Raw genomic sequence first — 17943 nt, 5'->3', positions numbered from 1 at the left:
TATTTGTAAATAACTTGAATATTCTTTCTGTCTTGTATATATATGTTAAATATAATTTCAGTTATTTTGAGGATTAAATTGAAAAAGTGCATCATTGCTTATCAGCAGAATAAAAGCCCTAAAACCCCTCAAAACCTCAATCTTTAAAAGCCCAAAATGCCCCTCGCGAACATTAAAATTCCCTCCCGCTCCCTTCTCCCCCTCCTCTCCGCCGCTCGTCGCTACTCCCTCTCCGGCGCTGGCTCCTCCGGTGCTGAGAACCGGGCCGAGAAGCTCAATCGTATCGCTGATGAGCTCCTAGATCTTAATAAGATCGAGCGGCAGGACTACTCCATCCTCTTCCGCCTGAAGCTTGGCCTTGATCGCTGGGGTGCTGTCACTGATGTCCCGCCGGCGGTTGGAGGAGCCGGTTCTCCAGATTCGGTGGCGGCGGCAACGGAGGTGAAGGAGAAGACAGCGTTCGATGTGAAGCTGGAGAAGTTTGATGCTGCGGCGAAGATTAAGGTGATCAAAGAGGTCAGGGCTTTTACGGATCTGGGCCTGAAGGAGGCGAAAGAGATTGTGGAAAAAGCTCCTGTAGTGGTGAAGAAGGGCGTGACGAAGGAGGAGGCCGAGGCGATAGCGGCGAAGCTTAAGGAAGTTGGCGCCACCGTTGTTCTGGAGTGAGGAGAGGTAGGAGGGCTACCTCTTTTTTTCACCCCTCCTCTTTTCTCTATTTATCTACTCGTTGCTCTCATGGGATTTGATCTTCATCTAATCGTTTGCACTTCTTGGAAATTGTTGTCACCTTTGCGGTTCTGTGCAATTTTACAACTGTAACTCTATAATTGTTGAGTTTGGTTTTCCTTTGGATGAATATTTGGAAGTTTTGAATTTGATGTGGTTTCAATGAATACCATATTCAACTGGTACATAAATCAGCATCTAAGCAACAATGCAATGCTTCATGCCTTCAGCTTCAGTAGTAGTGGTATTTCTGTTAGGGGAGAGAGATGGAGGAGAAGTTGATAATGTTGTATCTTAGTTAAATATATGTATTCAAATCTCTTACATTCTGACCTGCTCTATCTATACTGAATATCTTCTTTCTGCTGCTGTAATTCACAAAAGTTACTTCCTTGCTAGCTATCTATTTACCTAACATTTTATTTCCATCATGATCATCTTCTATTAATCATGCTCGCTTGTGTCCTTTATACCCTATCATTATAGTTTTTTTCATTTTTAAATTGGTCTATCAAAGTGCTTGTTTGTTGGTTTTGTCTTCTTTTTTCAATTGGTTGTTTCTTTTTCTCATCTCAAAAGGTACCGCCAAAGGTGCTTGTCTGTAAACGCTATACATGATATTTCCATGATATTTTATGATCGATGTGCCTTAATGTTCCCCAAGGACATTTTGTGATAATCAATTAGCAAGCCATCTATTGTTCTAACCACGCTCCTGGAAATTTTGCAAGCCCTTTATTGTCCAGTTAAAGTTTGAGAATTCACTAGGAAACTTTAGTTACAAGTTTCCTTCAGCAAAAAACTTCAGTTACAAGTTTGCTAGATCTCATTGTCGAATATTATTTTGGAACATGGAGGTTACAAGTTTGCTAGATCTCATTGTTGAATAGTATTTTGGAACATGGAAGTTATCCTACATGATTTTTAGATTTAGACGTATTGGCTGTTTAAATGGCTTCTTTTGCAAGTAAAACATCCTCCTCCCTAATGTACCCACAATTGTCTTTTATTCATAAGAGTACATTGTGGGCATTCTAACAGGGAACACCATTGTGGATGCTGTTTCTCTCTTTTACGATTATATCTAAAATTGCAATATTTACGTGCTTCCCTGTCTGCTTTGTCATGTGCTGTGCATATTACTGTTATTCAAAGGTGCTTGGTTCTCTTATTAACTTTGAGTTGTGTGTTTGGTCCTTAATACTGTGTTGAATTTTATTTTAATCAGGTTACCAACCTTTTTGTTTTGCATTGTTGAGATCCAAGTAGGGTCCACTGTATAATTAGATCAAATGTAGTTCTAGCAATCTTATATTACATTGCCTATGCCTATTTCTTAATGGTTCAAGTAATGCAGTCCATATCTGGGCTGTGGGAGAATTAAATGAAATGGTGGCAAGGATTGTTGAACAAATGACTCAAAAACAGTAGGATATTGGAGCATGGAGATAGTTGTGAGTTTTGAGTTTTGGCTAGTTATTTTTGCAATCCCTATTGCTATATGTCTGTGAATTATATTTTGCAATAATCTCTCTTGTTATTTATCAATATGGCTTTGATGGTGCTGATGTTAATTGTTAGTGTTTTTGTTTTGATATCTTCATTTTAACACAAGCATATTCATATGACTATTATCTCTAATGTTCTAGACAAGCATGCGTGCATAGAGATGCATTTCAGAAATATCCTTTTGGCTTACAGTTTGTGCATCATATCAGCAATAGAAAGCCTTGTTGCATCTTTACCCTTCAATCCCATCTTCTTATTTGTTTAGATCCGTCTCAACTTTGAAGGCAGTATGGTTCTTTGATCCCATGAGCCTAGACTATGGTCTATGGTGCAGCTTTTTCCTTTTGCTCTAAGCTTTCTAATCAGGACTGTCTTGTTTTACCATTGCATCCACCACCATTTTTTGGTGAGTTGATGTAAATTCCCTAGCCTTAAAAATAAATAAAATAAAATAAAAGCCAATTAAAAGAAAAAACTTTCATCATTTCTGAGGCTAGTTCTCTGGATGTTTAAAAGTGATGTGCATTTTTGTTCCAACTAGAAAGGATGGCTACGTTGAGTACAGGAGGGGAGCTCATGATGAAGGCTAGGGAAAGGTGATTAGGTGCAATGCCGGTTGGTTGGACAAGTAATCATGAAGAATACACGGAATGATTGGGCTATAATAGAGAATGAATGAACAAAATGATATCATATTGGATTAATTTTGCAGCTTGAAAAAGGGACTCAACCAATGAATTGAAGCTGATTTTTCTGTTTTTACTTTTGGGATAGGTGCAGACATTGATGTCACCTGTACTGGGTAAAATTTGTGATTTATCTTTGACTGGTTTCCCAATTTTGCTATCTATATTCGGTTGCTATTTTCCAACAGATAAAGTTGTGCTCAGGTGTGGTACTTTAGCTTTGAATAGGACCGCTTATGCTGTTTGATGATGCCTTAATGCAAAATTATAGCTTTACATGATAATTAGCTTGTGCAAGGAACTCTTATGGCTTTTTAATTCCATGAATGAGATGATTAATAAATATAACTAAATAATTCTTCTCCATAACTAGGTAATCTGACCTTGTAAATTCTTGTCTATGGGTAAAATATTTTTTCCCCAGTTTGTCCAAAGCTTGCTGTTCTTTAACCTTATATTGATGTTTCTGGCATTTTACTTTCCTTGACAGAAGTCTCTATAATATTCTTGGTTAACTACATGTGCTTCCTACTGTTCCATCATAGGTAGGCCAATTTGCTTGATTAATGTTTAAGTGTCTTCATTTATGCCCACTCGTTCTGACAACATTGTCCTTTCGTGTTATATTCAGATACTCTGGACTCTGGAGGTTTCTTCTCATGATAAAAAACTTGTGATGCACATTGTGTATGTTGACTTAAACATTGTAATACTTCCCCATTTCAATGACACCTGGATAGTTTGTATTTGTATCCATTGTATGCCTGTTATAATATTGGCTTTAATACAAGAGACCTCCCAAATTTGTCTTGAAGTTATAATTGGGATAAGTTGGTACTATATGCTGTTTTATTCATTCATTATTCAATAATTTTATGTGTCCATTTGCCTCTTGAATCTATTCATTCATGTTCTAACACATTGTCTAGTATGACTGATGCTGTTTGTGCTGTTTTATAAGTCATTGTCAATCTATGCTCCCATTTGGAATCTAGTTTTGCATGCCCTTTCTTTTGAGTAGTCCCTCTGCCCATTATTGATGTCAATGGTCCTACCACCAACCTCCCACACTAAAAAGCATAACTTTTAATACTTACACCTTACAAGAAGCATGTGGCTTCCCTACCTATATTTTTTACTCTATAAACTTTGTTCAAGCCTTTTCTACTCCATTGTCAAAGAAGAGAATAGGGTTGCCACAGGTACACTGCCAAAGGTTTGATAAAAACTGAGGACCCTCCCTTCTTCCTCACTATAATGGTTTCATTCCAGTATTGGTAGTACTTATTTCAATTCTAGATTCAATAATTGGGTCTCAGTAGCTCACTAGCTCTATCTTTGGTGTCATGTCTTTGTTACTGCTTTGTGCTTTATCCCCATTGAAGCTTCCTCTCTTTACTGTATTTTGTTGTTTCATTTCATTCTTTCTCTTTTGGTTTTGGGCAGGATTGAAGTGGGAAAAGGCTGGTCCTTCATTGTCTGATGTATTTCTTTCAATTGACAGCTTGGCAGTGGTCCCTTCTAAACTTTCAATCAAATTGTATTACATTGGACTTGTTTGTTTCTTTGAAGCCATTTGTGTTAATTTTCTGGTTAGCTTTCGGTGTATTTGCTTTTTTTTCCTTAATTCAAACAGGAAAAAGCTCACTTAAATGTATAGATTTTTTTGAGACTTATGATGAAGGTTGTATGATTCTTTTCCTTTAATTATTGAAAACTTTGATGAAAGGCTAGTTTTTTCATTGCCTTTTTTTTTATTTTAATATATATTTTTGTGATTTAATTGAATATATTATATAAAGATCACTACAACATGAACATGTTTGTTGTGTAGTTGTTTGTCATATGCTCCAGCAAAAATATATGATATTTTGCAAGCCTGTGATGAGAAATCTATGATGACAAAAGTTTATTATTTTTCTGATTAGTTTTGAGATAATTCCAAAGTCACATGAATAATTATTTTTATGGGGTCCTTTAAGTTCACACTTCACACCACATTATTTTCATGAGATCATATACATGGATTTAAAGTTAAAGTCAAATACATGAACCCCATCTTTATTATTTATGGCAGGATTTCAATGAGGGGCCACATTTGATGGTGAGTAATGAAAATGAATGATATTTAAAACTTGGTACAACACAAATGTTACTTATAATCATATCTTGTAAAATTAAAGGTAAAACGTGATTATATCTTATTTATATGTTAAAGTAACATGTGAATTTCTTGTAATAAATGATTAATTATAACTAATCTATGAAGAGTATCATTAGAGTCTCATGTCGGCAATTCACTGTATACTTGGTTGCTATTGAAAAAGCTTTTATTTAGAATGACTTATTTTGAACAACTTTCAAAATCTTTACACCAAATTTTCAGCATAATTTAAATATAAATTGTATGGAAAATGATTATTATATTTCTAATATCTCAAATTATTTATTTAACCTCAAGAACAAAGTATTCAATTCTATATAAAACCCTTCCATGTTGCAAGTTCTTTAATAAAAAAATGAATTGTTCTATTTAACATCAAACAATCACATAATATTTTTATAATAATTAAATAAAGATCATCTTTACAAGTAAAACAGTGATAACTCATTTCTTTTCAAAGTGATCCAGAGTTCAATTTTACTTGAGATTGTAACATGTTCATATTTATAAAAAAATAAAAAATAATTAAATAAAATCCCTTAAATAAATAAATAAATAAATAAACATCATACTTCTCTCCATCCTTCCCAATTCTCCAACCTTATCATAAACACAACACAAGACAAACCAAAACCAGCACACCAATCCATGATACTCACCAAAAACCAAAAAATCAAAACACACACCTAAAAAATAAAAAAATAAAAAAAAAATAAAAAAAAATAAAAACACAATGCATAAGTACAGTGGAAACCCTCAATGACAACCTTCAATGAAGATAATGATATTGTGATCAATGAAAAACACTCAAAAGCCACCACCACCACCACCACCATCACCACCACCATCTTCCCTTGTAAAACCAAAATGAGACATGTCACATCCCCATTTGTCATCTCATTCCACTCTTCCACACTACTAATAAGTAATAACTACTCACTCACTCCTTCCCTTCTTCTCCTCTCAAGTGTGTGCTTAAAAGTTGAGTTTCACCACTGTCACACACAATCACCATCCCCACTCTACCCCACCATGTTCCTCTCCTTCTCCTTCTCTCTTTTCTTTTCTTCCCCTATATAAACAGCACCCAAGTTCCATAAGTTTCCTATTTCCATCAACACTCTTTCACAACCATGGGAATTGGAGGAACTCTAGAGTATCTCTCAGACATGTTAGGCTGTGCTCACCACAATCACAAGAAAAAGAAGAAACAACTCAACACTGTTGAGCTCAAAGTCAGGATGGATTGTGAAGGTTGTGAACTCAAAGTCAAGAAGGCTCTAAGCTCCATGAAAGGTATATATATATATATATTATTAATCTTTATTTGTTCTATTAATTTTTCAAGAATCTCAAGTACTAGTTTTTGCTGTTTATCAGGAGTACAAAAGGTGGACATAAACAGGAAACAACAGAAGGTGACTGTGGTTGGATTTGTGGAACCAAACAAGGTGTTGAAGAAGGCTCAATCAACAGGAAAGAAAGCAGAGATTTGGCCTTATGTTCCTTATGGTCTTGTCACACAACCTTATGCTGCTCAAGCTTATGATAAGAAGGCTCCTCCTGGTTTTGTGAGAAATGTTGAGGTTGTGAATGCTTCTAACCAACCTGTTAGACAGGAAGATCAGATGACCAACATGTTCAGTGATGAGAATCCAAACTCTTGTTCTATTATGTGATCTTTTTTTCTGGTTTCTTATGTTTTGGTATGATCTTTGTTTGAAGAGATGAAGATATGAATGTTTGTTTGTGTGGTGGTTGTATGAAAGCTGCTTGCTATCTACTTTGGCCTTCTTTGCTTTTTTTTGCTTGTGAAGTATGGAGATGTTCAGATATGAATTAATGGTATTAAATTATTTTGGTAGGTTAGGATGAAAGTTCCAGATGAAAGTTCCTCTTGGAATTTATTTCAAATTTTTATGATGAAAAGTTTGGATTTTTCGCCCTTTCTTTTTATGAAAGGGAAAGATGATTTGTAGAGGTCTGGTTTTCAGTTTTTCTTTTTACCAGATTTTTACTGTCAATGATTCAATAATGAACAATGAATGTTTTGTGCCATGAGCTTTCATGGAAGCTTTTACTCACTTGTTCAGAAATATCAGTAAGGGGTGAATTACAAAACTGCCCCATTTATTTATTTATTTATTTTTTCTACTCATCTCCATCAAAATAAACTAAGTTTTTTTTTATATTTATATTTTATAATACGGATAAGTCACTAAATTTTTTAATATTGATATTTTATAATACTGATAAGTCATTAGCCTCATTACAGATAGAGTCAAATTCTTAATTTCTCACATAAAAAAATAAAATATTTTAATCATAATATAAATAAATTATGGAGTACATGACAATTTAAATTTTGTTAGGGGAGTGGGGTTTGCAAGCTCTTTTTGTTTTTTTTACTATTTTTAATATGACGCAAGATTTAATAAATATATAATTAAGTACTTTTATTTTTTTTATATATTTTTACTATTAATTTTTTTTATATAAATGAGTAATGTCAGTTTTTTTTAGATTTAAAATTAGGATTCTTGAGAGTTTAGAATTAGGATTTAGGATGCTCTTTTTCAAAATTTAGAATTAGAATTCTTGAGAGTTTAGAATTAAGATTTATGAAAACTGATATAACTGAATTAAAATAGTGAATGGATGAAAATGTTATAATTTAACTATGAATTTAAAAAAGATTGTTAGGGAATTACATCATTCACGGTATAATGTTTGTTTAATTTTAGTAAAATTGAATTAAACAAATTTATCAATAAACCTAATCACATGATGTAATTGAAGGTGCCACGATTGCAAATGATACCTAATAAAATCATTGTCAAGGAAAGAGACCTTGTTTTATGACATTAATGTGTAGATTATTTTGGTGTGCATGTTTCACAACCAGCCACAAGCTGCCAATTGTTATGTCTTTTTAATAATTGTTAGATTAAAAATTTGTTTTCGCTTAAGAAAATTTTTATATAAGGTGATCATATTTCCACTTACTTAACATTAGTTAAAACTAATAATTTAAGATTATTTTTTATTTATTCGACTAATTTTAGGTATATATTAGTATTAGTATTTTTAAAAAATAATTAAATCTCACTATTCATCAATCAGTTGTCATTCTAGTGTACTTTAAAAAAAGACAGCTCAAATACATCGAAATACACACGCGCGCGCGCACACACACATATATATATATATGCTTCAAATGTAGGTTATAATATTAAACTTTAGTATATATAAAAATAGTTTATAATAAATTATAGAAAATTTATTTAATGGGCTTTGCATTGTTTCAAAGAACTAAATAGGACCTAGAACCTTGGTATATAAGTCCCATTTTTTTAACTTACAATTTTGCATTTTTTTATCTACATCGTTCTGTATTTCCCTTTTGATCTTAGTCTCTCCGTGCTACATCTCTCTCTCTCTCTCTTTATATCTTTTGTATTTACATTAACTTTGGGTGAATTGGTAGTTTAGATATCATTGAGATGTTTGATTGAAGATTAGTTTTTTTTTTGGAAAGGGAACGTTAAAGTGATATATCTCTTGTATTTTCATTAACTTTGAGTGAATTGGTAGTTTAGATATTATCGAGGTGTTTGATTGAAGATTAGTTATTCATTTTTTATTTATTTATTTATTTATTGTTTTGGGAAAGATAATGTTAAAGTAATTTGAGGTTTTGGGGGTGATGCCTCTAGTAAAGAGATATAATTGGCAACAGAAGTACAAGCCTCCTCTTATGAGAAGGTGCATGGTGCAGGATGATTTGGAGAATCTAGAGCGTGCGTGAAATGGTGGTGAGGATGACGGTGAAGGAGATCGTTGAAGTTTAAAACTCCGTTAGGCGATGTTCACTAGGCTAGGGAGATGGCGAAGGTGCCTGCCAAAGCGATTGTAAGGTAAACACAATCATAATACCAGGATGAAGTAAAGAATTAAAAAAATTACAAGAGTAAAAATATATTTGTATTAAAAATTAATTAATATCATATCATGCCTAAATAATCCTGAGAATTTTTGAAATGGGCTTTAATAGAAATGATTTATCTATCCTTTTAAAAAAAAAATTTTAAGTGTCCTAAAACATAGTTTACTCTTTTAAGCCCCCACATCCAAATGTAAAATTTTTTTTTGGACTTATGAGTACTTCCTATAAATTAAATTTAACGAAAACAAAGTCACAACATCAAGTGGTAGCGCGTGGTTGGCTAGCGCAGTGTCATGGCAAAGATGGTAATCCCTAGGGTCGTGGGTTCGAGCATCTCTCACCCCATGATATTTAAATATGATTAGAGCGATGAAGAATTATGGAGTTAGTTGATGGATTGAATTTCATCACGTTCATCTGAATTTCAGATGAAACTTGTATATCTGAGCTCTTTGTTTTTAAATAAATGATTTTCTTGGTTTGGGTCTTTTCCCTTCTCAAAATGATTTATTCATACTCTTATTATATATAAAAATGACAAGCGTCGCCCCATAAAAAGATGACATGTACGGTAGTGCATTAATTACGGTAGTTTAATGACTCTATAAAGATTTATTACAGCTTGAGTGGGGACGTCGCGTGGTGCGATTAGATTTCATCGTTATACGCTTTCGAAAAGGTATTTCAGAAGCCGAGCCCAAGTTAATAAATCTACGCCTGTAGCAACCTGCGGGGAGAAAAACAGCGTCCTCATGGGGACCCATCAGCGATGAATAAGCAGTCACTGCTGCGAGTATATATATATATCGGATGACTACTGATATATGCTAGCGTGTTATAACTGGGTATTCACAGACCAGATTCGACTGATGGGTACATTTTCGTTATTCGATAAATCTGTCTACTCACTACACAGAGACATTTTGGATGAGCTTTTGGAAAAGCCGGGAAGTGTTTTTATAAGTTAAGCATACGGATTGACAATGATTGAAAAAGATTCAGAAAGTTGCATACGGATTCAGATTCAAAAAAAGTTGCATACGGATTCGATTGTTTAGTATTGATGTGCTTTAACATAAAACAACACGGGTTTCAGCTCATCAAACAAGCGCTACTAGTGTGGTGGTATGTTGCTTGAGATAATGAATAGGTGACCATAGTCGAGCTGGTCGGCTGATCTTGCTAACGTCAGCGCATATAGTCAGCTGATCTGTATCTTGTGGCGATCATTATATCGGGTGTCTATGGGAGGATGTGTCTCCTGCGAGTTCGAAGTGGTAACTTGGTTTGGTTCTTGATGCTCACTGGGCTCTGTAATGCGATGCATCAGGTCGATGTCTGGCAATTTTAGAGCTTGTCTTTCCCACGAACCTGGCCTGGAAAAAGTATCTGACGCATGAAAATATAAAAAGTCTTGCAGCTTACTGTGGAGAAATCCTTTTTCAAAAGCACTTCTACTAAATTTAAAAATACTTTTTGAGAAATGCACAAAAGCAAGACCTAAGTAGTGGTTATTTTTATTCATACTTCATATTTAAAGTAATAATAACCCAAATATGTAAAGCAAGGTATATTTTATAATTTTTAATATTTGTAAATAATTTTAAAATTTTATTAAATAATTTATTTATAAATTATACATTCTGAGTTGTAGGACATATGTTTTTAAAATTCAATAAAATTATTAATTTTTTTTAATGAATAGACGCTTTTATTTAAGGGTTATCAAGGATGTAAACAAATAAAATTAATACCTCAATGCATGTGCTCTCATTTTGAATGGATTTTATGTTCAATCATTCATAAAATAAATATTCTACTCTGGGATCAAGTGTTATTAGGTCAATAGGTGCTGGATGATATTTAAAATTTATTATTAAATTAATAAATGGAAATTAAATAATAAAAAATTAAAAGAAAACACACACATACATCAACACATACTTTGTTTGTTTTAATATATATATTTTTTTAAATTAGAGTTCATATATATATATATATATATGCATCACTGTCATTATTTGCCAATTTTTAGGTGAGAGAAACAGGGAATTATGGGGGCTATAATAGAAAATTTTTCTAAATATCCCCTTGAAATATTGAATATTTATAAGTTCACTTGTAATTTCTCTACAAACCTTTTTTTCCTTTTTCTTTTCCTTTTTTCCCCATTTTGAATTATCTGTTAAGTTTCAATTCATTTGTGGAGAAACCAGAATGTCTTTCGATTTCCCTGTTGATATTCAAGAATTTTTAACATTTTTTTTTTGTCAAGACATGGACTGCATGGTGTAGATGAATCGATTTATAATTATGTATGCATTGCTATATTTGATTTAAATGAGTTATAGTTTTTTAAATTTTAGATTATGTCATAATCATCTAATCTAGATGTGTTGGTTGAAATAAAAATATGTAGAATATCTGAGAGCAAAATTATCATATCAATGATGGAAAAATTTATAATTATCCCTATATAAGTTTTGGTGTGATCTTGAAGCAGAGCCACAAGATCCAATACAGGTACTCTTTCATTATCTTTTCTTATTCTCAAATAATTTTAACAAGAAGATTCATGTTTTTATAGGGATTATTTCCATCAAGTTTCATCAATTTACCCTTGTTTTTGTTTTTGTTTTATTTTGTTTTGTTTTGTTTTTTTGTTTTTGTTTTTGTTTTTTTTTCCTTTTGAAAATCTTCATGTTGTTTTACTAATTGCTTGCTATGGTGTCAATATGCAAGAATTTGAATATTTTTTTTAATGTGTTTTGTTTTTCCTTTTGAGAATACTTATTTTGTTGATAGTTGCTTTTATAATCTCTTTAGAATCTATTGTGAGACATTTAAAAAAAAAAAAAAATCAAATTAGATGTCTAAATTCTTACCTATCACAGATTAAGATCAGTAGGGGATGAAAAGAATTTTATTTTTTTTAATAAATAGGCAACAAGCACTCACTATTTAAGAAAGTCAAAAATATGCATATGTATGTAATAAGCTTAACAAGCACTTATGCTCTGACTTTATGTGGGCCTTGAGGTTTGATTTTGGGTCATCGTAGCAACATACACCGTATACAAGAGATTTGGTATTAATAGACCAAGAAGGCATGTCGAGCATTTGTACTCTTATTTTGTGTGAACTTTGATATTCGATTTTGAGTCCTTTTATAAACAAACACCTTACGTAAAAAAGACCATATACCAATATGCTAAAAAGCTATTGGCAGGAAAGAGTCTAATTCGTCTACTGATGATTTGAAATTAGAGTAGCTAATTCAAAATAAATAATTTAAAATTAGAATCAATTGGAGGGTCATAGGCATCCTCATAAGGTGAAGAATTAAAGAAAAAAAAAACTTCCTATTCTTAATGGCACTATATATAATACCAACAATTAGTTAAAAAAACATAATAAAACATAACAGTGAACATGGAATCAAGAAAGAGGGTGATTATACAAGTAATTATCAAGAAAAATGAGTTTCTCAAAATTAACTAATTAATTAAAAATGTTCCAAATTTTAAGTATTAACAACAACAGCAAGCACATAAGCAAGTTTTGAATAGGAAAATTGAGGATGAATAGGAAAAATGTGCATCCTCATAAGATGAAAAACTAGAAAAAAAAATTTAAAATTTGTGAATATTATTAGAAATAACAAACTGGTACCAAATCTCTATATAGAGTTACAATCTTGTAAGAGCTCACAATTTTTATCCTAACTCCCAAGCTGAACTCACAGTCTAAATGATGTGAATGCCAATGTGACAGCCACATCATTAAGTCTCCCATAATTAATTACCTTAAAATAAAAACCCTTAATTGAGAAAAGAATTCTCTTCCTCTCCTTTGGAATCCCTTCTATCTTGAAGCAAATCACTTCATAATAAGATTAATTTAAAGCCCTAAAACTTGACGAGGCCACTCCATACCTCCGTTATTGAAGGTCTTGAAGGCCGGATTCACAAGAACCTTGCTTTGAAGAGCCATGTACCATGAATGGAGATGAAGTTGAAACCATGACCAACTTGCTCAGTGGAACCTTCATTTCCATCATTATCCATGAAGTCCTAATTCCTAAATTAAATCAAAGTACCAAAAAAAAATGGAGAAGACCTCACCGGAACGTGAGGTGGATTTTGAGGGAGGGAGATAACTTCTATTATTTTTTTTTAAATTTATGGGTTTTATTTTAAGCGACCTAATCAGGAGAGAGAACTTTAATGATTTGGATGCCAACGTGGCATCCACGCCATTTGGTCTATTAGATTGGCATGAATATCATTTCTCTTGAATTTGTTGCCATATTACTAAGATATAAGGACTTCAAAATCCCCATGAAAGTTGCATTTGATCACTTAAGGGTTTGGAAAAGTAAACTTCTAAATTAGTCCCTAGTAATTCAATTTCTTAAAAATTAATTATTTTTTTTATAAAATTACATTTTTACTAACCTAACCATATAAGAGCTCATTGGAGCTGGGTTGACTTGCTCTCAACACAGACAAGTTTTTTGTGTCTAGGCGAGCTAGCCCCAACTAGAGTTGACACTGTTAGTAGTGTCTTTCCAGGGCTCCCTCAATAGCTCCTTTTCTCTTTTCACCGTTCATGGAACCACCTCCTCTACTCACTCTCCTTCCTTCCTTTCCTCTCCTTTTATGCTATAAATTAAATTCAAGAACCCGATTCTTAACATAAATATCAAATTAACTTAAAGAAAAAGCAAAATTACATAATTTTTTTAAAAAAAAAATACTTGGGATATAAGATGAGACATACATTGGGAATTGAGGGCCTCAAAGTGGTATAAGGTTATGGGTATTTTGAAGGACCTGAAGTTGGAGATCATGGATATATTGCAAATTGAATTGGTGTACCTATGATATTTGGCTCCAGCGGGAACTAGGGTTAGGTGTGTTGATGTCACATAGAAATTTTTTTCTTTTTTATTCTATCATCAACCTAGTATTTTTGAACCATGTTTGGATTGACTCATGGGTAATTTTTTTGCCATGATCCCTTGTATTTTTATTTGAGATTAAGGTAGCATGGAAGTACTCCCATTTCGTTAAAAATGCATTTTTTCTTGAAATTTTCTTATAGAAGGACTAAATGGTAATTTGCCAACTTTTTTTAAGGCTTTCTTTGGTTCAAGGGGGAGGAGGAGGAGGAGGAGGAGGAGAGGGAAGTGAGAGGGAGAAGAGGATGGAGGGTTTGAAAAAAATATTATGTTTGGTTCAATGGAGGAGTGAGGGAGAGTATTTTTAATTTTTAATTTTTTGTTAGAAAGAAGGTGAGAATGGTGTAATGTGCATTTGACCAAATTGCACTTTTATTATATTATTTTGGACAAACTTATTTTTACTTTTATATTATTAAACCATTACATGAAATATGCTATTACTATTAATTTAATTTTAATTAATTTTAATTATATTAAACCTAATATATTTATAACTTCAACTACTAATATTAATTAATATTAATTATATTAACCTTAATAAATTTATAACTTCTAGAAGTTATTAAGATATATTAGTCTTTCTTCGAATAGGTTAATGTTATTTATTTTTTTTGTCCCCAGTTTTTTTTTAAATAGAAAATAATGCCACTCCACCAAAGGACCCAAATTTGGGAGAGTGACATATGAGGAGTGAGTGGGCTTTGCTTGGATGGAGTATAGGAGGGTTTATAAAGTAAAGTAAAGGAAGGGAATGGAAGGAAAATGGAGAGTTGAACTTTGGAGTAAAAGTAAAGTAAGGGTAAGTTATCATATTTTTTGTGTTTGGTTTGAGGGTAATGTAAGAGAATGGAAGGGAAGGGAAGGGTAAATACTAATGTTACTAAAATATCCCTTGAGCCAATGTTATATATAATAAAAAAAATAAAAAATATATATATTTTTAATTATATTTGATTGATTAAAATTACGTGGTATGTCATAAATTAAAGTTAAGAGATACAAATTAAAATTTAAACCAAAAAAATAAATCTAAGTTTATCCAATTCAAAATAAAAGAGATATATCTTTTTAATTAAATTTATCAAATCTAACAATATTCAACAGTTTTAAGGGTTCTTTTTCATTTTACCCCTTTGTAATTGACAAATTGGTAAAGAATATCAACTGTCATTAGGCAATTATAACGAGTAAAATTGCCCAATAAAATATCAACTCTCTTTAACCTTCCGATTTAAAGGGTTGAGAAGTGGAGAAAAATAGGGCGTTTTCAACCCCGCACTCCCTTCTTCTAAACCCTTGCTCCTCCCCCCAACCCTTCTCCCCAAACAAGGTTAAGAGAACCTTTACCTCATAAACACTCCAAAACCCCTCTCAATCCTTCACCCCAAGCAAGCCCTAAGGGTGAAGTACTCCTCCCCACTTCCCCCATTCTCCCAACCAAACAAGTAGTACCCTCCCCCACCCCACATACACCCCCAAAAACCCCCAACCCAACAATGGCTAAGTTTTATTAAATCCACTCCCCTTCATTCTCATCCGCTCCTCTCTCCCAACCTTTCCTTCATCTTCTTCTCTATCTTTTACCTTCGTTCTTCTCCAAATCAAGGTTAAGATTAAAAGTTTTTTCTACTTGGCGAAATCCATTAGGCAAGAGGGGTTTCTTCTCTTCTTCTAATTCTTTGAAGTTCTTTGAATAGCACAAAATCCTTTTAGCTTTTTGAATTTCCTTTGAATGGGTTTGATGATGTATTGTCATTCTTTGATGTGTATCCATTGTTTCAAATTGAATTTTGCCTATATATCTTCATGGATGAAACCTATTTTTTAGGGTTTCATTCGTTGGGATTTGAATGGGAGATTTGGGTATTCTTAATAGCTCAAATGATTTAGAAGTTTATTATTCTTGTTCTTCTCCAAAAATTTGTAGAGAAATGGGTGTAATTTTCATTACCCTATATTTCAGGCGGAATTACTGTAGTAAAATCATGGGTTACCGTAATACCAGTGAGGTGTTTGATAGCAAATTCTAGTTTTCTTCATGTGGGCTAGGATGGATGATATTTACTTTGGACCTATCATGTATGCCATTTGCGGCCTTGAATGCATGATTTGAGGTTTATTTAGCTGAAGCTTGACTTTCTTCTTTCTTTTGTTTGAATGTTTGTGGTATAGGTGGTGAAACCTCGAGCAACCGTAAGGGTGTGGCGGAGTTTAGAGGAAACTCAAATCCCTGAGTTGCAAGTGTTATGAGTGGGATTTCTAATTTATTTAAATAGTCTAAAATGGATCGGATTCTTTTTATAAATGTTTTAAACCTATAGAAGTTTATATACTATGTGATCTCACTCTTGATTGTATGGTGCTTTAGACACTCACATATATATATATATATATATAAGATTGTATCTTTCGCTTATAACTTATTTTAACTTGTTAAAAATGTATTTCAGAAATTGCATGTATTTTGGGTGTGCTCAAAGCTCTTTAGGTGGATTTTTGATGATTTCAAAGTTTTGTTATCTCGCTTGAGAAAGGATTTATAAAGCTGATCGATGGTATTGATTTTGAATTGTAAAATGAAATGATTTTTCTATTTGGGCTATTGTCAAGATGGAAATGGGTTGCTTGTCATTCTAAAATATGGATTCATATGGCAAAGATCATATGTATTTTTAATGTGATATAATAATAATTATAAAGATATGCTCAATGTATTTCAAGAGTTTAGAAGACTATTTAAAGCTATTGGTATATATTTTGATGATAGAAATGGGATGGTTTCCATATTTAAAACTACATTTGGTATTAAATTTGCTTATAGCTTTAATATGAAAAGAATTGCTTTTATTTTGGGGTGGCGTGAAAACACCCTAATGGATAGGAAGGACACCTCTTGATTCTAAGTCAATATGCTTCACAGGAAATCTCAGGCAAATGCTTATGCGGATCTTATTTTATTTTAAAATGTAAAATAAGACCTTGACAGACTCGAAACTACATCGCAGCCATGGCTAGTTTGGGATGGTTTAAGGCAGGCCCAAAATGTAATTTTAGAATATGGGTTTTGAGTTATACATGTTTTAAAAAGGTGGCATGCTAGTATTAAGCCAGGTTGTTAAACCCGGACCGGCCCGACCGGTTCAACCGAAAAAACCGGGAACTGGCCATGAGGCCGGTCCGGTCATACCCATTAACTCGCCTCAAAAGGAGGGTGATCCGGCCGGTTGACCAGGAAACAGGTGGACCCGGCTGGGTTAGCAGCTGGAAAAATTTCGTGAAAAAAAACACAAAAGAGAGGCAAGGAGAAGACAAGAGAGACTCAGAGGGCGGTTGTGTGTGAGAGAGAAAGGAAGCTAGGGAGAAGAGAGGGAGAGAGGGGCTGAGAGAGAGAGAGAGAGGAAGTGGAGAAGACCAGAGAGAGAGGGGCGGCTGAGAGAGAGAAACTAGGGAAAGAGGGTGGCTGAAGACGAACTGTTATTAACTTATTATTATTATTATGTTTTCTGTGAGTTTCAATGTAACCCTAAGGATATATATATATATATATTAATGTTTTATATGTTTTTATATTTTTAATGTTTTATATTTTTTAAAAACCAATGATAAATGATAATATATAATAAAACTAAAATTTTAAATATTAAAATTATCTTTTAGATATTTTTAAAAATAATATATATATAATTTAAATTTTAAATCTCATATTAAATTAATTGTGTTTTTTAATTATTAAAATATAAGTTATATTATTTTTTATCATTATTTTTTATTATTGTAATTTTTTAATATTTTATTATTGACCCCGGTTCGACCCGGTTGAACCCATCGACCCCCTGGACTTAGCCAGGTCAATACACGGGCCAGGTCTGACAACCTTGGTATTAAGTATTTATCACTGCATTTGTTTACTCAAAGGCTATTTATTGGGTTTTATTGGGTTTACTCA

At 32.8% G+C, this 17943-nt stretch overlaps 2 protein-coding genes and 1 non-coding gene across 6 annotated transcripts; all 3 read left to right on the top strand.

The window, feature by feature from the left end:
* The first annotated feature begins 108 nt into the window (after positions 1 to 108).
* LOC120281658 (50S ribosomal protein L7/L12-like) lies at positions 109 to 4530 on the top strand. 4 transcript variants are annotated; one of them, XR_005542753.1, is made up of 3 exons: positions 110 to 672; positions 3553 to 3608; positions 4368 to 4530. XR_005542753.1 is itself a non-coding variant. In XM_039288350.1 (2 exons), exon 1 carries the CDS (start codon positions 157 to 159, stop codon positions 664 to 666), a length of 510 nt encoding a protein of 169 aa, XP_039144284.1. In that variant the 5' UTR covers positions 109 to 156; the 3' UTR covers positions 667 to 672; positions 3412 to 3429. The 4 variants fall into 4 exon arrangements, 3 of the variants coding, with proteins under 3 accessions (XP_039144284.1, XP_039144285.1, XP_039144283.1); XM_039288350.1 differs by lacking the exons at positions 3553 to 3608; positions 4368 to 4530 and adding an exon at positions 3412 to 3429 and having other exon boundaries at positions 109 to 672; XM_039288351.1 differs by lacking the exon at positions 3553 to 3608 and having other exon boundaries at positions 4368 to 4527.
* Positions 4531 to 6218: 1688 nt separating this feature from the next.
* Positions 6219 to 6888, top strand: LOC120281756 (heavy metal-associated isoprenylated plant protein 23-like). The gene is made up of 2 exons (XM_039288455.1): positions 6219 to 6381; positions 6466 to 6888. Exons 1-2 carry the CDS (start codon positions 6219 to 6221, stop codon positions 6762 to 6764), a joined length of 462 nt encoding a protein of 153 aa, XP_039144389.1. The 3' UTR covers positions 6765 to 6888.
* Positions 6889 to 9395: 2507 nt separating this feature from the next.
* LOC120283202 lies at positions 9396 to 9482 on the top strand. Its single transcript, XR_005543197.1, has one exon. It is a non-coding gene; the product is annotated as a small nucleolar RNA snoR114 (small nucleolar RNA).
* Positions 9483 to 17943: the final 8461 nt, after the last annotated feature.

This window comes from Dioscorea cayenensis, chromosome 18 (genome assembly GCF_009730915.1).
Source record: "Dioscorea cayenensis subsp. rotundata cultivar TDr96_F1 chromosome 18, TDr96_F1_v2_PseudoChromosome.rev07_lg8_w22 25.fasta, whole genome shotgun sequence".
In the NCBI taxonomy this organism is placed as follows: Eukaryota; Viridiplantae; Streptophyta; class Magnoliopsida; order Dioscoreales; family Dioscoreaceae; genus Dioscorea; species Dioscorea cayenensis.
This window is presented reverse-complemented; position numbering and strand designations above follow the sequence as displayed.